We start from the raw sequence: 15,622 nt of genomic DNA on the forward strand, positions 1-15,622 counted from the left end.
TCTGCTCGTACATTCCTGGAAGACCGATTCATGGAATTACCTCATAACCTTACTCGCTTGCTCCATCTTCGCTTCCATTTATCAGTACATGGAAGCTCGATGCCTCCGCTTCAGTTCCGTCGCTTCCTCCACCGTTCCTCTCCTCCCCGATCATCGCAACTCCGCTAAATTCACGACGGCCTTGCTCTTCGGAACCAACTCGGCTGGGGGATAACTACTTATGTTGGTCATCATGTCGTTCAACGGAGGCGTTTTCTTGGCTATCGTTTTGGGACTGACTGCCGGGTACTTGCTTTTCAGGTCCGCCGATCACGAGGAGTGGCGGCGGAGAACGCTTGCGCCTGACACACCATTTTTCCTGCAGACTATTCTTTAGTTTACCAGAATTACAAGTACTTTTGGGTAAATTAGACTTTAACACCTAAAATATCAGTTTTGATCGTTTTTTTGTAAACTTCTAATTTTTTTAAAATCACATATAAAGTTTAATTTTTATTTTATTTTAATATCTTCCGTTTAAAATTTTAGTTTTTATTTTATTTTAGTATCTGTTCAAAATTTAAAATTAATTTTTTAAAAAATTAAAAATTTAATTATTAAAATGGAACAAAATTGATAGTTTATGTATTAAATGTATTAAGTTTTTAATGAAGAGTACTAAAATGAAATAAAAATTAAACTTTAAGTGTAAATTTAAAAAAAATTAAAAGTTTAGATACTAAAAACTGATTGATGTTCTAAAAAATTGTTCCTTTTCCCATAATCTTCAACTCAAATCTGCTAACTTTTTTCCTTCATCGTAAAGATGACGACTTTATTAGTTTATTTCAAATGCATGACTGCTTGATGAAGCAAACATACCCCATTTTACATGATTCTTCATTAAATTTAAGTGGCACAAGTAGAACAAAACAAAGCATTCCCAGTAGTAGACAAGCTTATCCATAGATACTTCAAACTCCTCGATCAGCACCTGGTGGATTCACCATGAATGTAATCAAAGAACAGCAACGAGTCCGAAAACGAAAGCTTGGTCGATTCCGGGTTTCACCACCACATGGTAAAGATCTTTACTTGCCATCAGCAACTCCTCTACTTCCTTCTTCACTCCGATCTGAGCGACGACGTTGCCTACGGAATCGATGATGCTGCAATCTCGATCGGGGAAATAGCCTTTGATCTCATAGTCCCACTCCTCGCCGCCGCCGGTTCCTTTCGGTTCAGTGGAGATTCTTATGGCATTGTTCTTTGCTAGACATGAACGAGGCTCCTTTAAGGTGAAAACCAGATTTTTTGATCCTTCATAGTCAAAAGTGTAGCCTTTCCATTTTTTATGCATGCTTAGTGCCTCAATTATGCCTCCCTTGAACATAAGAATCAACAACCATTAGGCTTTAACTTTAATGGACCACATCGAGTCTTGTTGATAAAAAAAATATTAGAAGAGAGCTAGGACCGTGGCTAGGTTTTCGGGGCCCTATATAAATTCTTATAAAGGGGCCCCTACTTTCTAGATATATTCGATTTTGGGGCGACAATAGTGGCATGTTTTTGACAAACGCCGCAATAGGTCCATCTATAGTAGTTTTTTTTAAATAAAAGATGCAAAAATAGTGGCATTTTTTTTAAAAAACGCCACAATAAGTCCATCTATGGTAGTTTTTTTAATAAAAGCCACAACAATAGTGGCGTTTTTTTAAAAACGTCGCAATAAGTCCATCTATAGTGGTCGTTTATTAGAAAAACGCCACTATAGATATACTTTTTTGGGGCCCCTACTTTTTGGGAGCCCTGCGCGGTCGCCCATTTCGCACCGTCCCAACCACGACACTGAAGAGAGCTTTGGATCATGTTCAAGGGTTCGGTTTAGCTCGAGTTAAGATATTGTAATCATGACATATGTGAATTGACAGGTCCACAAACCCACGTTATTAGCTGAATCTATTTAGCATGTCAACCTACAAATTGCATTACCTTTCGACGTATGAGAAGCAAAGCATCACCATTTCCATCTCTCAGAACCAGCTCCCCTTTGGTACCGAGAACGCCGCAACCGTTGACCCGGAAAACAATGAGCTGGCTACAATTAGTCACCACGAAACCGCCTCCGTTCACCGCATGTGGCCTCCTCCGAACCACAAGTACCACCTGAGAAGAACGGTGCAGCTTACTTATAACCGGCATTGTATTGCCTTTTGTCGCCATGGATATCCTTTCTATCTCTCAAACAAAGAGTTCTAAATCTCCAAGCTGTGAACTTTCTTTGGCGCTAAGCAGATGATTGACAAGACTGAGACAACCTATACTTATACTACACCTGGGGTCACTAACTATGTTCAAATAGTCGTTTTAACCGTTGGATTTTCAATATTTACAAAATAGTTATTAATTTTATCAAAATATTACGAATTTCATTGACTAAAACAATCGTTCAAACATAATTTAGTTACCTCTTATATACTTTACCCTTATTTTTTTGTATGTGTGTCGAAAGATTAGGCGAAGTTTGACTATCGGCAAGCATGTGGATTGAGTAGTTTGCTTGTGGAAGATGAGGATTGCAACGTATAAGCCAATATATAAACCTCAGCCAATGATCTTTAATGCGTACAGCACATGTTATAAATTGTTTTCTTTTGTTAAATTGTAAGTTGGTCCCTGTACTATGATTTTTGACAAATTTGCTCCCTATGGTTTGATCATTTCTGATCTCTTTACCTTTAAAGGTGTGTATTTTCAGTCCTGGAATCAACTTTATTTCATTAATCTCATCAAATAACATATCTTGTTTTTTTTTGGGGGGGGGGGGTGGGGCGAGGGGGGGGGGTAAAGTACACAAATGTCATTGAATTAAACTATGTTTAAATGATCATTTTAGTCCCCAAACTTTTAAAGTTATAAAATGGTCATTTTTTTCTCAACAAGGAATCGTTTGCATTTGTTTTTGAGCTGCAAATGAAGATTTTCAAAAAGGGTTTCTGAAACTTTTGACAAAAATGGACAGAGAAGGAATCTTGGAATACTTGAAATCTATTAACAAGTCTTCAATTATGGGTAAGCAAAAGACTTTAGGGACCATTGTTTTCCGCAACTAATTAAAGGTATCTTCTTGAAGTTAGATAACTGTTATAATTTAGGGTAAAGTATATAAATAGTTATGACAATAGGATAATGCTTTCTTGATTCTTTTGACTATTAAAAGTTACAAAATGATCCATCGACTAGAAGAGTTGCTTTATTGAGTCACTCTTGACTATTAAAAGTAACAAAATAATCACCCAACTATTTATTATGTTACAAACTCATCATTTTCTATTAAAAATTGGACGGCAGTCTGAGCTATACGTTAACCTACTGACTAAAATATGATAAAATTTGATCTCATAGTCTCAAACGACTATAAATTCTCAGTCAACATATTAACTTTCAACTCAAATGACCATTATTTTTTTAACAGAAAAGAATCGAGTTTATAACATAATGAGTAATCAAGTAATTATGTTATAACTCTCTATAGTCAAGGGACTCCATAAAGCAACTTCCTATAATTGAAAGATCGTTTCGTAACTTTTAATAGTCAATTGACTCAATAAAAAAATATCCTATAGTCGGAGGATCATTTGTTTACTTTACCCTAAATTTAACGAAGTTCGACGTTCATAAGCTCTACTCAATTATATCCGTAACCATACAACAGAAAGCATCGAAACAATAAGATTTTTCATCAATATCTGCAGATGATGGTAAATCATTTGATTTATGTTGGCAACAGAGCAATCCAAGTAAACAATAAGGTTAAATGTCACGAGCAATCTGATTAGCCGAGGAATAATATTCACATGAAAACATATTCATATGCACCCACGTTCAAAGAGAAACTAACACAAGAAAGATAATCCTCATATATTTGCCATGTCACACTCGGTGCATATCAAATGTCTATATAAGATATTACCGCAACTCGGTTGAAGAATACCGGGAAAACGTGTGTGATCGTCTGCCACGTGTGCACCCGGTAACATCGAAGATCTAGTGGCCATACTTTTGGAACTCCCATTCACTATTATCTGCATAAGCAGATTATAACAAAGACATTAACGTTATGCAGTTGAGCAAAAGTGGGTGGCAAAACATCAGTGTGAGATAAAGAGCATACCCAACGGGCATACTTGACGAGTCTTCAACCAGCGGCTGATACAGTGAAAGTGGAATGCATGGTTGCAGACCCCTATTAGAAATACAGTGTAAGTTAAGCGACGATTATTACAGGTAAGGCCATGAAATTTCAAGACCAATACAATACCAATAACAAGCAAAACAGCAAATCTGTTCATGTTGTTCAAGACACTGTTGCCCTGTCCTGATCGTTATGTTATTCTCATCCACATGCTTCAATGGTTTCTCCAAACCATGATATGAATTTTAAGAGCATTTGAACAACCAAGTAAAGATCAACATCTAATTTCTTAAGCACTTCATGCAGTGTAGTCACGGATTTACGAAGGGTTGGGATTCACCATTTTGGCTAACTTTACACAACCAGGAAAGCAAGATATACCGATATACTTATGGTACTTGGTCGAGCCCGAAAATCAAAGAAATTATCAGATAGCTTTCAGATACAAAATCACCCGGCATTTATGAACAACGTAGTCTGTTGGTAGAGTACTGGCCTCTTACATCCAGTTATCAAACCTCGACATCCTCAACATAAACAAAACAAATCAATCTGACATTTTGCTAAAATTGCACAAGCCCCAGCTTCAATAAGTAAACTATCAGACATGTTGAATTGCTTAAACTGATCTTTTTACAGAAGAACATACAAGTTATGCATCTGGATACGGATGCCACTAGGTGTAAATTACCCAAAGCAAAGCTTTAGAAAATCAAAATTGGATTAGTCAATCACCATTAACATCTTAAAAGCTATAGCATAGATATGTTCTTAGCAAAGTTAACCTAGGACTAGGGCCGTAAAAGAGCTGAGTCGAACTCGATTATTGCTTAGCTCGACTCAAAAACTCTAAAATGGAACTCGACTCGGCTTGAAAACTCACGAGTCTAAAATTTTCAAACTCAACTCAAGCTCGAAATCATGAATTGAAGCTCGAAAAAACTCAAAATAAGAAAAATCTTGATCTAACTCGGTTGAAACTTAAACTTTATATAAACCACAAGTAAATGAAAATTTTCTACTACATTTTTCTTAAAAAATAAACTCATGAATGCTAATATTATTAATAATTTATTTTTTTTAAATATAATTTTAATATATATTTTTTTTCTAGAAGTTATTCGTAAGATTCTAGAGTTGAGTATCAATTAGTTCGTTTCAACTAGTTAAATACGGTAACTGAGTCTATCTCGAGAAGCTCACGTCGTCTCATTTAGAGGCCCACCTAGGACATTATAGGGAGGGAAGGTTAACATACCCCAAGCAACAGTGCATTCCTCGCTGGTGGCGCTGGCTTGGTTAGCTTGGCATTCGATACCTGAATAATCAAATTAAATTTAACAACCGGAATTACTAAACCAATGGAAAAACAAAACAAAAAATCATAGAACGAATAAAAAAAACTATTATTCAAGATAGAAAATAAACTCACAGAGGTCCATAATGTGATTCCTGCAAATTGCACAATTATCCACCACAATATCTGCGTCCATTAAACAAATCAGGTTCAAAAGAATAATCTATTTTCAAATAGAAACTATATGTAGAGAGATTGAGGGAGTAGATTAGGATTACGCACCCCAAGCCCAAAGAGCAACAGCACTCCACTTTTTGATCTCGAATCGCTTGGGCTTCTTAGATGAGGAGGAAGGAGCGGTGGCGCTTGAAGCCTCACCGGCGGGAACCATCGGGAAATCGGAATCTAGAGCGGCCATGGCTGAGATCGAACGGGGATAGTGGGCAGATGTTTTTGCCGCAGAGCAAAGGTGGTTGCGGGCACAACGAAGACTACAATAATAAGGGTACAACAAAATAAGGGTAAACTACATCAAATACCACTTAATTTTAGGATTTGTATAAATTTTATCACAGATTTAAATAATTTTAATTTAAACACTAAATTTTAGTTTTGACTTCAATTATAGTATGATCCTTAAACCATTAACGGCAAAATTTGATGAAGTGATTGTATTTTTCCTATTAAACTTTAATTTTTGTATTGATTTTATTATTAAATTTTAATTTATCATTTTTATCCCTGCAATTATTTCGATTGCTTATATCGATCAATCATCACCATCATGGCATCATCTATGGTCGTTTGCCACCCATTACTTTTTTAGGATAAATTATACATTTAATATTAAAATTATCAGTTTTGATCTGTTTTAGTATTTTAATTTTTAATTTTTTGAAAACATACATAAATTTAGTTTTTGTTTCATTTTAGTGTCTCGTCAATAAAAAACTTTAGTTTTTGCTTTATTTTAATATCCCATTCAAAATTTAATGTTACGTTTTAAAAATATTAAAAGTTTAGGTACTAAAACGGACTAAAACTGATAGTTTAAGTACTAAAAATCTTGTATTTGAATGAATCAGGGTAAGTAATGCAATCTCCAAGGCAATCTGTGTAATTGATCCTATTTACATGTTGTTCCATAGCTTTACTAATTTATATACTCTATGCTCCCCTTGACTAGTGATGCATTGGAGAATTCGACCCGTTTTTAACGACGTCGTTTTTCGAGTGAATCGGAGACATCCTTGGTGATCTGTTCCGATGCCGCTGTCCATGACGGAGTTTGTGGCTTCTTTGATGATTCCCATCATCTTTCTTCAACTCCTTTTTGGAGTCACTTTCCTCGGTGTCCTTGTCCTCCTTCGGCGAACCACTTTCGGTTGGAACCGTGTAAACAAAGGTACCAATGTGGATATCTTCACAGTCCTGAAGTGACTCCAATGTCTGGACCACATCACACATTTTTGGTCTCTGCTTCGGCCGTTGGCCGAGGCATCGATAAGCCAATGCAGCCGCCTTTCGTGCCCCGATTTCTGAGTATTGCCCTTCGAGTCTAGGATCTATTATCCGACCAAGTTTCCGATGATCATTCAACACCGGCCTCACCCACTCTACCAAGTTCTGTTGTATTGGACTACGGTTCTTGTCTAAAGATCTCCTTCCGGTTAGAAGCTCCAAGAGTACCACTCCGAAGCTATAGACATCGTTCATAGAGGTCAAGTGACCGGTCAAGACGTATTCAGGAGCAGCATAACCTTCTGTCCCCATGACCCTTGTGGAAACATGCGTGTCATCCCCTTCCGGACCATCTTTCGCCAGGCCAAAATCCGAAAGTTTAGCATTGTAGTCGTGGTCCAAACATGGCATCAATAAACTAGAAAGATTAAGGTTACTTGAGAAAGAAGCCAAGGCTATACTTACAGAGTCTAACAAGATATTTGATGCTTTGAAATCATGGTAAATGACCGGCTTTTCTGCTTCATGGAGATAGACAAGACCCTTGGCAGCTCCAAGAGCGATTTTCATCCTCGTCGCCCATGGAAGGGAAACCGAATACCCTGCATCAAGGATGATCGACATTAGAGACTCGGGTTTCGGGTTTCGGGTTTTAAGTTTAGGCTTACAGAGAAAAAGAACGTACTTCTAAAAAGTTGATTCTCTAAGCTGCCTCTAGGCATATATTCATACACCAGCACCCTATTTTCTTCTTCGCAACAATATCCGATCAGCTTCACCAGATGCGGGTGCCTCAATTGTGCAAGAAAGATCACTTCAGTCTGCTCAAGAACCAAGCAAGCATTCATCATTAGCGTTGAGTAAATGATCGGGGTTCGAGTAATTGCGTCTATATATACTCACCAGCCACTCTCTATGACCCTGCAGACCTTCTAAATCCAGGTTCTTAACAGCAACAGGCTGAGCTTTCAACCCAGGCCTAAGTTTGTCATCAATGAACCCTTTATGAACCAGTCCGAACCCACCTTCGCCGAGAAAATTAGCCGACGAAAAGCTCTGTGTTATCACCTTCAACTCCCCGAGCGTAAACGCATGAAGATTCGAACCGGCGAGCGAGGTCGACAAATCTTCCGACAACATCGTCGAGCTCGGATAACTTAAGTCTAACATGGCGAACCTCGTGAATGAACTTTGCTTTGAAACTTCCTTCTTAGGTCTACTATCTGGTTTCACAACACCCTTTGAACAGCTCGGGATGATGGATCTTAAAGCAATCTTCATCACTGTCATTTTTTTTCCAGAATCTGGAAATTAAGTTCTTCAAATTTGGCTTGTACTGTCGACGTCTATGAATCCCAGAACTGAAAGGATAGTCTGTAGTTGGTGAAAGAAGAAAATATTCAACCTCGAATCACCAACTTTCTTACATAAAATGGAAATCTTTAGGTTTTCTCTCTCTATATATATATACACACAAGAGTTTGACATTAGTGTGTTATATATCATTTTGATTTGATTAATGGAGACGATAAGTCCACATTAGGCGGCTGCACCCATTGACTTTCTTCCTTCTTTTTTCCATTAAAATTAGAAGTTTGTTTGCATTTGGAATCTTCTGTATGAAAGCACACTCGAAAACTGCTTGCTGTACTTTTCCGGGATTAATTCCGTTAGAATTTAGTGTAAAATACACATTCAATACTTAAACTATTAATTTTTATCTGTTTTAGTATCTAAAATTTTAAAACTATACCTAAAATTTAGCCATTTAAAATTTTAATTTGATTTTTTACGTTATTATATTTCAAATAATAAAAGGGTAAAGCACACAAATGGTCCCTGATTATAGGGCACTGCTTTATTAAGTCATTCTACTATTAAAAGCTACAAAATGATCATCTGGACATAATGTGTTGCTTTTTTTAGTTCCCCGACTATTAAAAGTTACAAAATGATCACTCGACTATTCATTATGTTCCAAACTCGTCCTTTTCCGCTAAAAAAATTAGTGATTGTCGAAGTTGAACGTTAACATGATGACTGAGATATAATATTCGTTTGGGATTCTGCACAGTCAACAAGTTAACGTTCAGCTCAGAATACAATCAATTTTTAACGGAAAATGATGAGTTTGGAACATAATGAATAGTTGGATAACCATTTTGTAACTTTTGATAGTCGAAAGACTCAACAAAGCAACACTCTATAGTCAGAAGACCATTTTGTAACTTTTAATAACCGAAAGACTCAATAAAATAATACCCTATAGTAGGGAGATCGTTTGTGTACTTTACCCACAATAAAAAGTGAATTCAAAGGTTTGAGGGTTATTTTGTTGAATAGAAAAAAATGGGGAATTAGGTATTAATCCTGCTAAAATCCTCAGTCAGAGGACCATTTTAATTTTAATTTTTTTTAGTTAACCAAATAGGAGATTCTGTGTTAGTTTTGGACTTGGTAAACGACAGAGGTTGGCACACTTGCAATAAGTCATATGTTTCTTCTTATCCAATGAAAATATATATTTAAACTATATGATACATTCTGATACCTCAAAAATGCTTAAATTCAACACCAGCCCCATATGGCTGCAAAACGTCGAATTCAGTCACCAAATGGCTGCAACACCAGCCCCGTTGTTTCCATACAGTCGGATTACAGTCGGCTTACATGAACAGTTTCGTTCAAGAAGAGACAACCAAACACAACATTGAAGAAGTCGCGGCCTTTAACCGTTCCGCCCCCTCCGACTATCGCTTCGGTATCGTACTTGCATGCTCTCCCACGGTCGGGGCAGTACGTAACCTGCATAAAAATTGGCGTATCCGGTTTATAAAATAGGATCATTCAGTCATGAAGCGGAACATCAAATGGAAGGATGTAATTTTCAGTAACAAACCTCCGATAACTTGGGCTGGAAAGAGGCATCAAGCATTACATCCACACCGTACATTGCCCTCGACTTCGGATCATGCATCTCCGGATGTGCTGATGCAGCTGACTCAAAGGCGGATCTGATCATGCTTTTTACTCTCTGGTGGATGTCGAGCCATTTAGCTGTAACAAAGAACACGTAAATCGTCAATAAAGAAACGACTTATATATCGCCTCTAGGAAACTCATTCAATATATGGCATCTCAGTCGGACAACAGAATGTGCATTACCCAGAAGATATCTGAAAGGAAGATCTCCAAAGGGTTTATACTGCGAACGAGTACAATGATTTAGAGTGGTTCGACTTCTAAATCAATTTTACATCTATTATTTTAGTTCCACAATAAAGATATTCTAACAAATTCACTAATTTTATTCTCTTTTTCTAGGCTCAATAGTAACATTTATAATTTATCTAATTTTTTAAAGACTAAACTAGAATCGCTCTCCTTTGTAGACAAAGAATATAAATAAGAAAAATATCTAAAGGTATGTGTTTACAAAATTAAGCTCACAAAAACATTATGTATAAAAAAAAGAATAAAGAGTGAAAAAAATTTCTCTTAATCTTGATTGCTTTAATAGGTGTTTTAATCTTCTTCGAGTGTTATTGATTTGTTTTTATATATTGGAATGAGTTTGTAGTCGTTTCTAGTCGTTATGATGTTTTGGAGTCCGTTGGAGATTAATTTTCTACAAAACAGAACAACCTAGAACAGAGAGTATCAGTACTCGAGTTAGGAGTAGCGATACTTCCTTTATAATATTTAAATAAACTAACTGTGACGGTTAGGCTTGACCAATATCAATACTATAGTTTTATAGTATCGGTACTTCTTGTAGTTTTGGGCCTCCAAAGTTTGGGTCGAGGTGGCCCAGGTGTTTCCGGGCCTTTCGTCGGCCTTCCCGTGCCATATTCTCTTCGATTAATGAAAGTTTGTGGTTTTATATAAGCCTAAAAGAAAGCAATTGACACGAAGCGGTCAACCAAGATCAAGGACAACGATCTCTACAAGAAAGTCCTACGCAGCCCTCTTTTTTTCTTTCTTAATTCCTACACAGCCAAAATATCTCTATCCAATCTTATTTGCTCCCTCTCTTTTGTTCTTTCTTCCATTTTACAATTTTCAACATCAACGAAAGAAGGAATTTGCCATCAGGACAAGGCTTCCCCATCTTCATTTATTCCATCCAGTGTTCAACTATTTCAGTTTCATAGTAATATAGTATAGAAGAAATTCAAAGTAACCCTCTTTTTTCCTTTAATTTTCTTTACCTTTTATCATCAATGGAGGAGATATAGCCTCCCCGTGTGCACTTCACCGGATGATTGAGATACTCACTGCTTTTACTAACTCCCTTTGCTTCATCTGCTGCTTTCGTTTTCTCAGACGGTGTCGTGTGTTTTCGAAATGAATGACGAATCTTGTTCGATGAGATCCTCTGGGTTTATCCACGGGATGGAGCGTATCTCGGTCCACGATTCGGCGGAGGATCCGGGGTGGTTGTCGTCGGAAGATGATGGAGAAGATGATGATCTGGGGTCTAGTAGTTCGTCGTCGATCGGAAGGAACAGTGATGTTTCCGGTGAATCGTCAGCGGAGGGTGAAGATTCAGCGGAGGCTGAAGTGGAAAGCCAGCTTAAAGAACCCTTGGATTCCATGGATGCTCTAGTGGATGCTTTGCCTATGAGGTAAGTTTTTTTTAAGAAATAAATAAACCAAACCCACAAATTTTTAGAACTTATTCTTTCTGGGTTTTGATTCAGTATTGAATCTCTGTTGATGGATTTTATTAAAATTGTGCAAGAAAGTTTAGGGGAATGGCTAGGGTTTATTGTGAGATTTATTGAGCTTAGCGATAATCTGCTGATGCACTTGTTAATTAAACTATCTGACCACAATCACTGTTTGAAATTGCATGCTTTGTTAATCTAGTGGTGTTAAAGCATCACATGATAATGTAAATTCATTTTTGAAGATTAAGAGCTCCTGTTTTTCCCATTAACCGTTGCTTGGATCTCGAGAAAATGTTTTCCGAGAAGGATTTCTGTGATTTTGTATGGTTTATTATTTTTGTGCTTTAGTTTCTTATTGTTGTACTTTTGCTTATTTCAGAAGAGGCATATCCAACTTTTATACTGGCAGATCAAAGTCCTACACTAGTCTAGCCGATGCAGCTGCCGCTCCGTCCGTTAAAGATTTCGCCAAGCCGGAGGATCCTTATAACAGGAAACGCAAGAACTTATTAGCCCATGGTTCTTTTCTGGGGAAAAATCGCAACCGAAGTGCAATGGCTCTTCGAGCTATTGCGAGCACCTCCGACTTCAACTCGATCTCATCATCACCGTCCAGCAGCGGCCTGCCACCACTGCATCCACAGCATAAAAAATCAACTGCCATCAGATCATCATCGCTGACTTCTCGACCGATCCCTCCTTGTCGGTCTTTCTCCTTGTCTGATCTACAGTATGCTGATGCTTCAACTCCTCACACAGCAGGTTTGGCTGTTCACAGTGGCAACAATGACAACAAACCCTGTTGAACTCAACCAAAGTGTACGTATTCAAAATTGTGAAACTGGAAATACCTGAATGGAACTGGTCTTCGAGAATGGAGACCGTCACCTCCCCGTTTCGAACTTTGATCAAATGGTTTAACTTGTAGTTATAGGTGTACCATGGCCATGCATTTGAGAAGTTGTCCCTGCAGCTGTACTGTATTTTCCCATTTCTCTTGTTTGATTTGAGGTAATAATGAGAATGCTATGTTGTATAGTACAAGAACTAAAATACATTCTCTTACTATGCAGCAACCGTCGACCGCCTTCTTATTTCTCGGTGATATTGATACTGGTTACCGGATCCCGGATCGGAGTCTCTATGTTACCGCAGTTATGGTTATAGTCCAATGATCAGTGCTTTACAGTGGCTTGAATCTTGATGATTGATTTACTGGAATTCTTAGTTAAGGTCATCCTTATGGATCTTGATCTTTGTCAATTGTGTGGTTAAAGTGACCCTCTTTTCTTCCATTTCTAGTATTAAATTATAGGGTAAACTAAGCATATAGTACATAAATTATTGGTTTTAATCCGTTTTAGTACTTAAACTTTTAATTTATGATAAAATTAATATGAACTCTAAAATGAGATTAATTTAAACCGATGATTGCAATCGAGGACCTGTGAAGTACTTTAACCGAAACTAGTGCTACGAATAGGAATGACAACGAGTTAGGTTACGGTTGTGTTTTTGGTTGACCCGACTCAAAAATATGTATATTTCACTCGAATTCAATCCGATCCGAAAATATATAACTTTCACCCAATTTCGATTCGACCCAAATTTTTGGAGTATAAATCCGATTGACCCGATATAAAATAAGGATTTAATTAATAATTTTTTTGAAGAAAATATATTATTTTCTCCATGTCGAGTCAGATCAGAATTTTTTTACCCTTCAGTTCACCCAAACCCGATCCAGATCGGAATTCGATTTCTTTTTAAAAAATCTGATTATATCATATCGAAACCAGTCGGTTTCGAGTTAAATTACCGTCTCACTACGAATCAATAGCACTGGATCAGGGCCTTATGCATCAATGAATCCTGCTGGTCCCCGATGAACTGAAATCGAATACGGTGGACCATGGCCCAAGCTCAAACCAGAGGAGGAATAAATGAGCAAGGATTCATAGCCAGATAAGGCCAAATCAGAAGCATCATCACAAGAAATTCACAACAAGAAAGACCTCAAAATCTCCATTAAAATTGCCCAAGAATCGCAGAATCCGGACCCGAAAACACTTGACAAAATATCGCATGTATTCACTTTTCTAGTATAATCCTATCCTATCTTATAGGTAAGTATACTTTCAACTCAGAACTTTCCAGTACTCAAAATCCGACTCTGAGTTTAACATTGGCTTTCATCGCCTGGGTTCTCTTGGGAACTGATTTTTCAGTTTTGGTGGGTCGGAAAATGGATCCGGCGCCTAACGGTGAAGAACCCACTTCCTGGGATGAATTATGTAACATAAATTTGATTCCATCTGAACTGTTCCTCAAATTCAGAAAAGAAATTCAGGGGTTGCGAGTTGGAGTCAATTTGGAGGTTATTTTTCTTTGCTTTTTTTACAGTCTTGGATTGTTCCATTTATGATATATGCTATCCAATTCTCGTTATCCTGTAGGGGTTGTTGTTTTTGACCTGTTGAGTGTTTACATCTTAGTTTTGGTTCAGTTCTACAATGCCCCCATCAATGATTTCCAAACTAAGCTTGTGCTGAAGCCTTTATCCCCTGAACGGAGGTGGAAGTTCGCTTATGAGCCTTTACATCAAGATGTTCGACTTCTTTCCAAAAAGATTCCCGTTACAAAATTTCTTAATCTCCAGGTCTGGTTCACTGTGATTTATCTTTTCTGGAAGATGAACTTTTCTAGTAGTGATTGAATGTAGGAGTGTATTCATATTGTTGGAAATAGGTTGGGGTAGGCCATAATTTCAAGATGAACGCAACTGGATGGAAATGGAAGCTCACCACCTGTTTGGGTGGAGACGGAGTTTCTCGGATTCGGAATAAGACAACGCTTGGCTTGGTTCCTGGCCTGGATTTTAGATTCGGGTGGAGGGCGGATTATGTTCTACCGGAAGCTACGGGGTAAGTTCCTTGATATTCTTTCGATATTGTATTTAAGAATGTTATGTGACAATGGCGGTGGCGTTGAGGTCATGTATAATATAAGGATTGTCTTTGATGTTAGTTTTACGAATCGTTCCCTATAATTTGTTGAATATTTTTCAGGTGATGTTGGATCCCAAGGTAGCTGCAAATCGATAGCTATTGACTCGATGATGATAGAATGTTCATATGCTTTAAAAACAACTCGAAATATATGAAATGTGTTATTGTTGTGCTTCTTCTTCTTGTTAATTGTGTCATTTTGTTTCTTTAGAATTTATTATTCAGTAATTCCGTATATTCCTTCTTTTACCGGTGATGATTATTTGTAGCTTACCATTAGTATCTTGAACTTAACAGAGCTCTTGGTACCAATGAACCATTGTTCAACTTGAACTCAGGGCGGTTGCAAGCATCGTTAGATAGAGTTGAGGCCATTGTGACTCATTCATCTGATAGGTTGTGATCAGCTGTCAACACATCAGGTATGATTATCTCGAGACCTTTTCCGGAGCATTTAAGATCGACTTTTGACGTAGTATAACTGACAACTTGTAGGATACTTTCAAAGTAACTGGAATCTTCAGCCATTTAATCCGGGAATATGCATTTCACATCTGCGTTTTTACCTATGATGTCTGTCTCTGAACATGCTTCTTTTCACATTAGCACGATGAGTTATATTTCACGACAGACCCTCATTGTGTTACTTAGCTGCATTTAGATTCAGATGAATTGGATTTTTTGTATAACAGTTTTCTTTCGGAAACTTCAATCTTAGCAGGGCCAGCTTGAACCGAAATTGAATAGAGGTACACTTACTAAATACGAATGTTGTGGCTCTTCCGTATAGCATTAAGTAGCCAGTGTTTGAAGAAACCGGGATTTCGAATTCAAATATTCTCCTCAAAACTAAAGCATGCTAATGTATGAAGTTGGCTCTGTTATGCTCCTTTTATTTCCTTTCCCCAACTTCCTTTCATATGTTCATTACTTCGATCGGCGGGTCTCCCCATGAAATTACTGGTAAATCGGGTTATTTTTACTGTTTGAGATTATTCATATGTTT

General features: G+C 37.4%; 4 protein-coding genes and 1 pseudogene across 7 annotated transcripts; 2 read left to right on the top strand and 3 right to left on the bottom strand.

Moving 5' to 3' along the window:
- Positions 1-866: 866 nt before the first annotated feature.
- Positions 867-2,246, bottom strand: LOC120193292 (annotated as a pseudogene).
- Positions 2,247-3,744: 1,498 nt separating this feature from the next.
- Positions 3,745-5,958, bottom strand: LOC120193390 (RING-box protein 1a-like). Its single transcript, XM_039195921.1, has 5 exons — positions 5,757-5,958; positions 5,610-5,660; positions 5,436-5,495; positions 4,157-4,228; positions 3,745-4,067 (listed from the first exon to the last, which is right to left on the bottom strand). The coding sequence occupies exons 1-5, from the start codon at positions 5,890-5,892 to the stop codon at positions 4,030-4,032; spliced, it is 357 nt and encodes a 118-aa protein (XP_039051852.1). The 5' UTR covers positions 5,893-5,958; the 3' UTR covers positions 3,745-4,029.
- A 698-nt stretch (positions 5,959-6,656) lies between these two features.
- Positions 6,657-8,269, bottom strand: LOC120193488 (serine/threonine-protein kinase RIPK-like). Its single transcript, XM_039196003.1, has 3 exons — positions 7,839-8,269; positions 7,621-7,756; positions 6,657-7,537 (listed from the first exon to the last, which is right to left on the bottom strand). The coding sequence occupies exons 1-3, from the start codon at positions 8,223-8,225 to the stop codon at positions 6,657-6,659; spliced, it is 1,404 nt and encodes a 467-aa protein (XP_039051934.1). The 5' UTR covers positions 8,226-8,269.
- A 2,599-nt stretch (positions 8,270-10,868) lies between these two features.
- LOC120201260 lies at positions 10,869-12,805 on the top strand. 2 transcript variants are annotated; one of them, XM_039201910.1, is made up of 4 exons: positions 10,869-11,114; positions 11,262-11,563; positions 11,988-12,427; positions 12,682-12,798. In XM_039201910.1, exons 2-3 carry the CDS (start codon positions 11,283-11,285, stop codon positions 12,412-12,414), a joined length of 708 nt encoding a protein of 235 aa, XP_039057841.1. In that variant the 5' UTR covers positions 10,869-11,114; positions 11,262-11,282; the 3' UTR covers positions 12,415-12,427; positions 12,682-12,798. The 2 variants fall into 2 exon arrangements, with proteins under 2 accessions (XP_039057841.1, XP_039057834.1); XM_039201903.1 differs by having other exon boundaries at positions 11,988-12,805.
- Positions 12,806-13,582: 777 nt separating this feature from the next.
- LOC120201288 lies at positions 13,583-15,483 on the top strand. Of its 3 annotated transcripts, XM_039201934.1 has the most exons (6): positions 13,583-13,723; positions 13,831-13,985; positions 14,115-14,267; positions 14,357-14,532; positions 14,914-15,038; positions 15,112-15,483. In XM_039201934.1, the coding sequence occupies exons 2-5, from the start codon at positions 13,854-13,856 to the stop codon at positions 15,017-15,019; spliced, it is 567 nt and encodes a 188-aa protein (XP_039057865.1). In that variant the 5' UTR covers positions 13,583-13,723; positions 13,831-13,853; the 3' UTR covers positions 15,020-15,038; positions 15,112-15,483. The 3 variants fall into 3 exon arrangements, with proteins under 3 accessions (XP_039057865.1, XP_039057869.1, XP_039057862.1); XM_039201938.1 differs by having other exon boundaries at positions 13,583-13,734; positions 13,837-13,985; positions 14,914-15,483; XM_039201931.1 differs by having other exon boundaries at positions 14,914-15,483.
- The last annotated feature ends 139 nt before the right edge of the window (positions 15,484-15,622 follow it).

Source organism: Hibiscus syriacus, unplaced genomic scaffold (assembly GCF_006381635.1).
Source record: "Hibiscus syriacus cultivar Baekdansim isolate YM2019G1 unplaced genomic scaffold, ASM638163v2 tig00000340_pilon, whole genome shotgun sequence".
Classification (NCBI taxonomy): domain Eukaryota; kingdom Viridiplantae; phylum Streptophyta; class Magnoliopsida; order Malvales; family Malvaceae; genus Hibiscus; species Hibiscus syriacus.

Bases quoted from the DNA above. Each gene is read 5' to 3' on its own strand.
- LOC120193390 (XM_039195921.1), bottom strand. From the start codon at position 5,892: ATGGCCGCTCTAGATTCCGATTTCCCGATGGTTCCCGCCGGTGAGGCT. The intron at 5,496-5,609 runs GTGAGTTTATTT...TTGATTATTCAG, and splicing joins GAATCACATTATGGACCTCT to GTATCGAATGCCAAGCTAAC. The intron at 4,068-4,156 runs GTATGCTCTTTA...CTGCTTATGCAG, and splicing joins TCGTCAAGTATGCCCGTTGG to ATAATAGTGAATGGGAGTTC.
- LOC120193488 (XM_039196003.1), bottom strand. From the start codon at position 8,225: ATGACAGTGATGAAGATTGCTTTAAGATCCATCATCCCGAGCTGTTCA. The intron at 7,757-7,838 runs GTGAGTATATAT...GTTCTTGAGCAG, and splicing joins AGGGTCATAGAGAGTGGCTG to ACTGAAGTGATCTTTCTTGC. The intron at 7,538-7,620 runs GTACGTTCTTTT...TCCTTGATGCAG, and splicing joins AGAGAATCAACTTTTTAGAA to GGTATTCGGTTTCCCTTCCA.
- LOC120201260 (XM_039201903.1), top strand. From the start codon at position 11,283: ATGAATGACGAATCTTGTTCGATGAGATCCTCTGGGTTTATCCACGGG. The intron at 11,564-11,987 runs GTAAGTTTTTTT...TGCTTATTTCAG, and splicing joins GTGGATGCTTTGCCTATGAG to AAGAGGCATATCCAACTTTT.
- LOC120201288 (XM_039201938.1), top strand. From the start codon at position 13,854: ATGGATCCGGCGCCTAACGGTGAAGAACCCACTTCCTGGGATGAATTA. The intron at 13,986-14,114 runs GTTATTTTTCTT...GTTTTGGTTCAG, and splicing joins GAGTTGGAGTCAATTTGGAG to TTCTACAATGCCCCCATCAA. The intron at 14,533-14,913 runs GTAAGTTCCTTG...TGAACTTAACAG, and splicing joins GTTCTACCGGAAGCTACGGG to AGCTCTTGGTACCAATGAAC.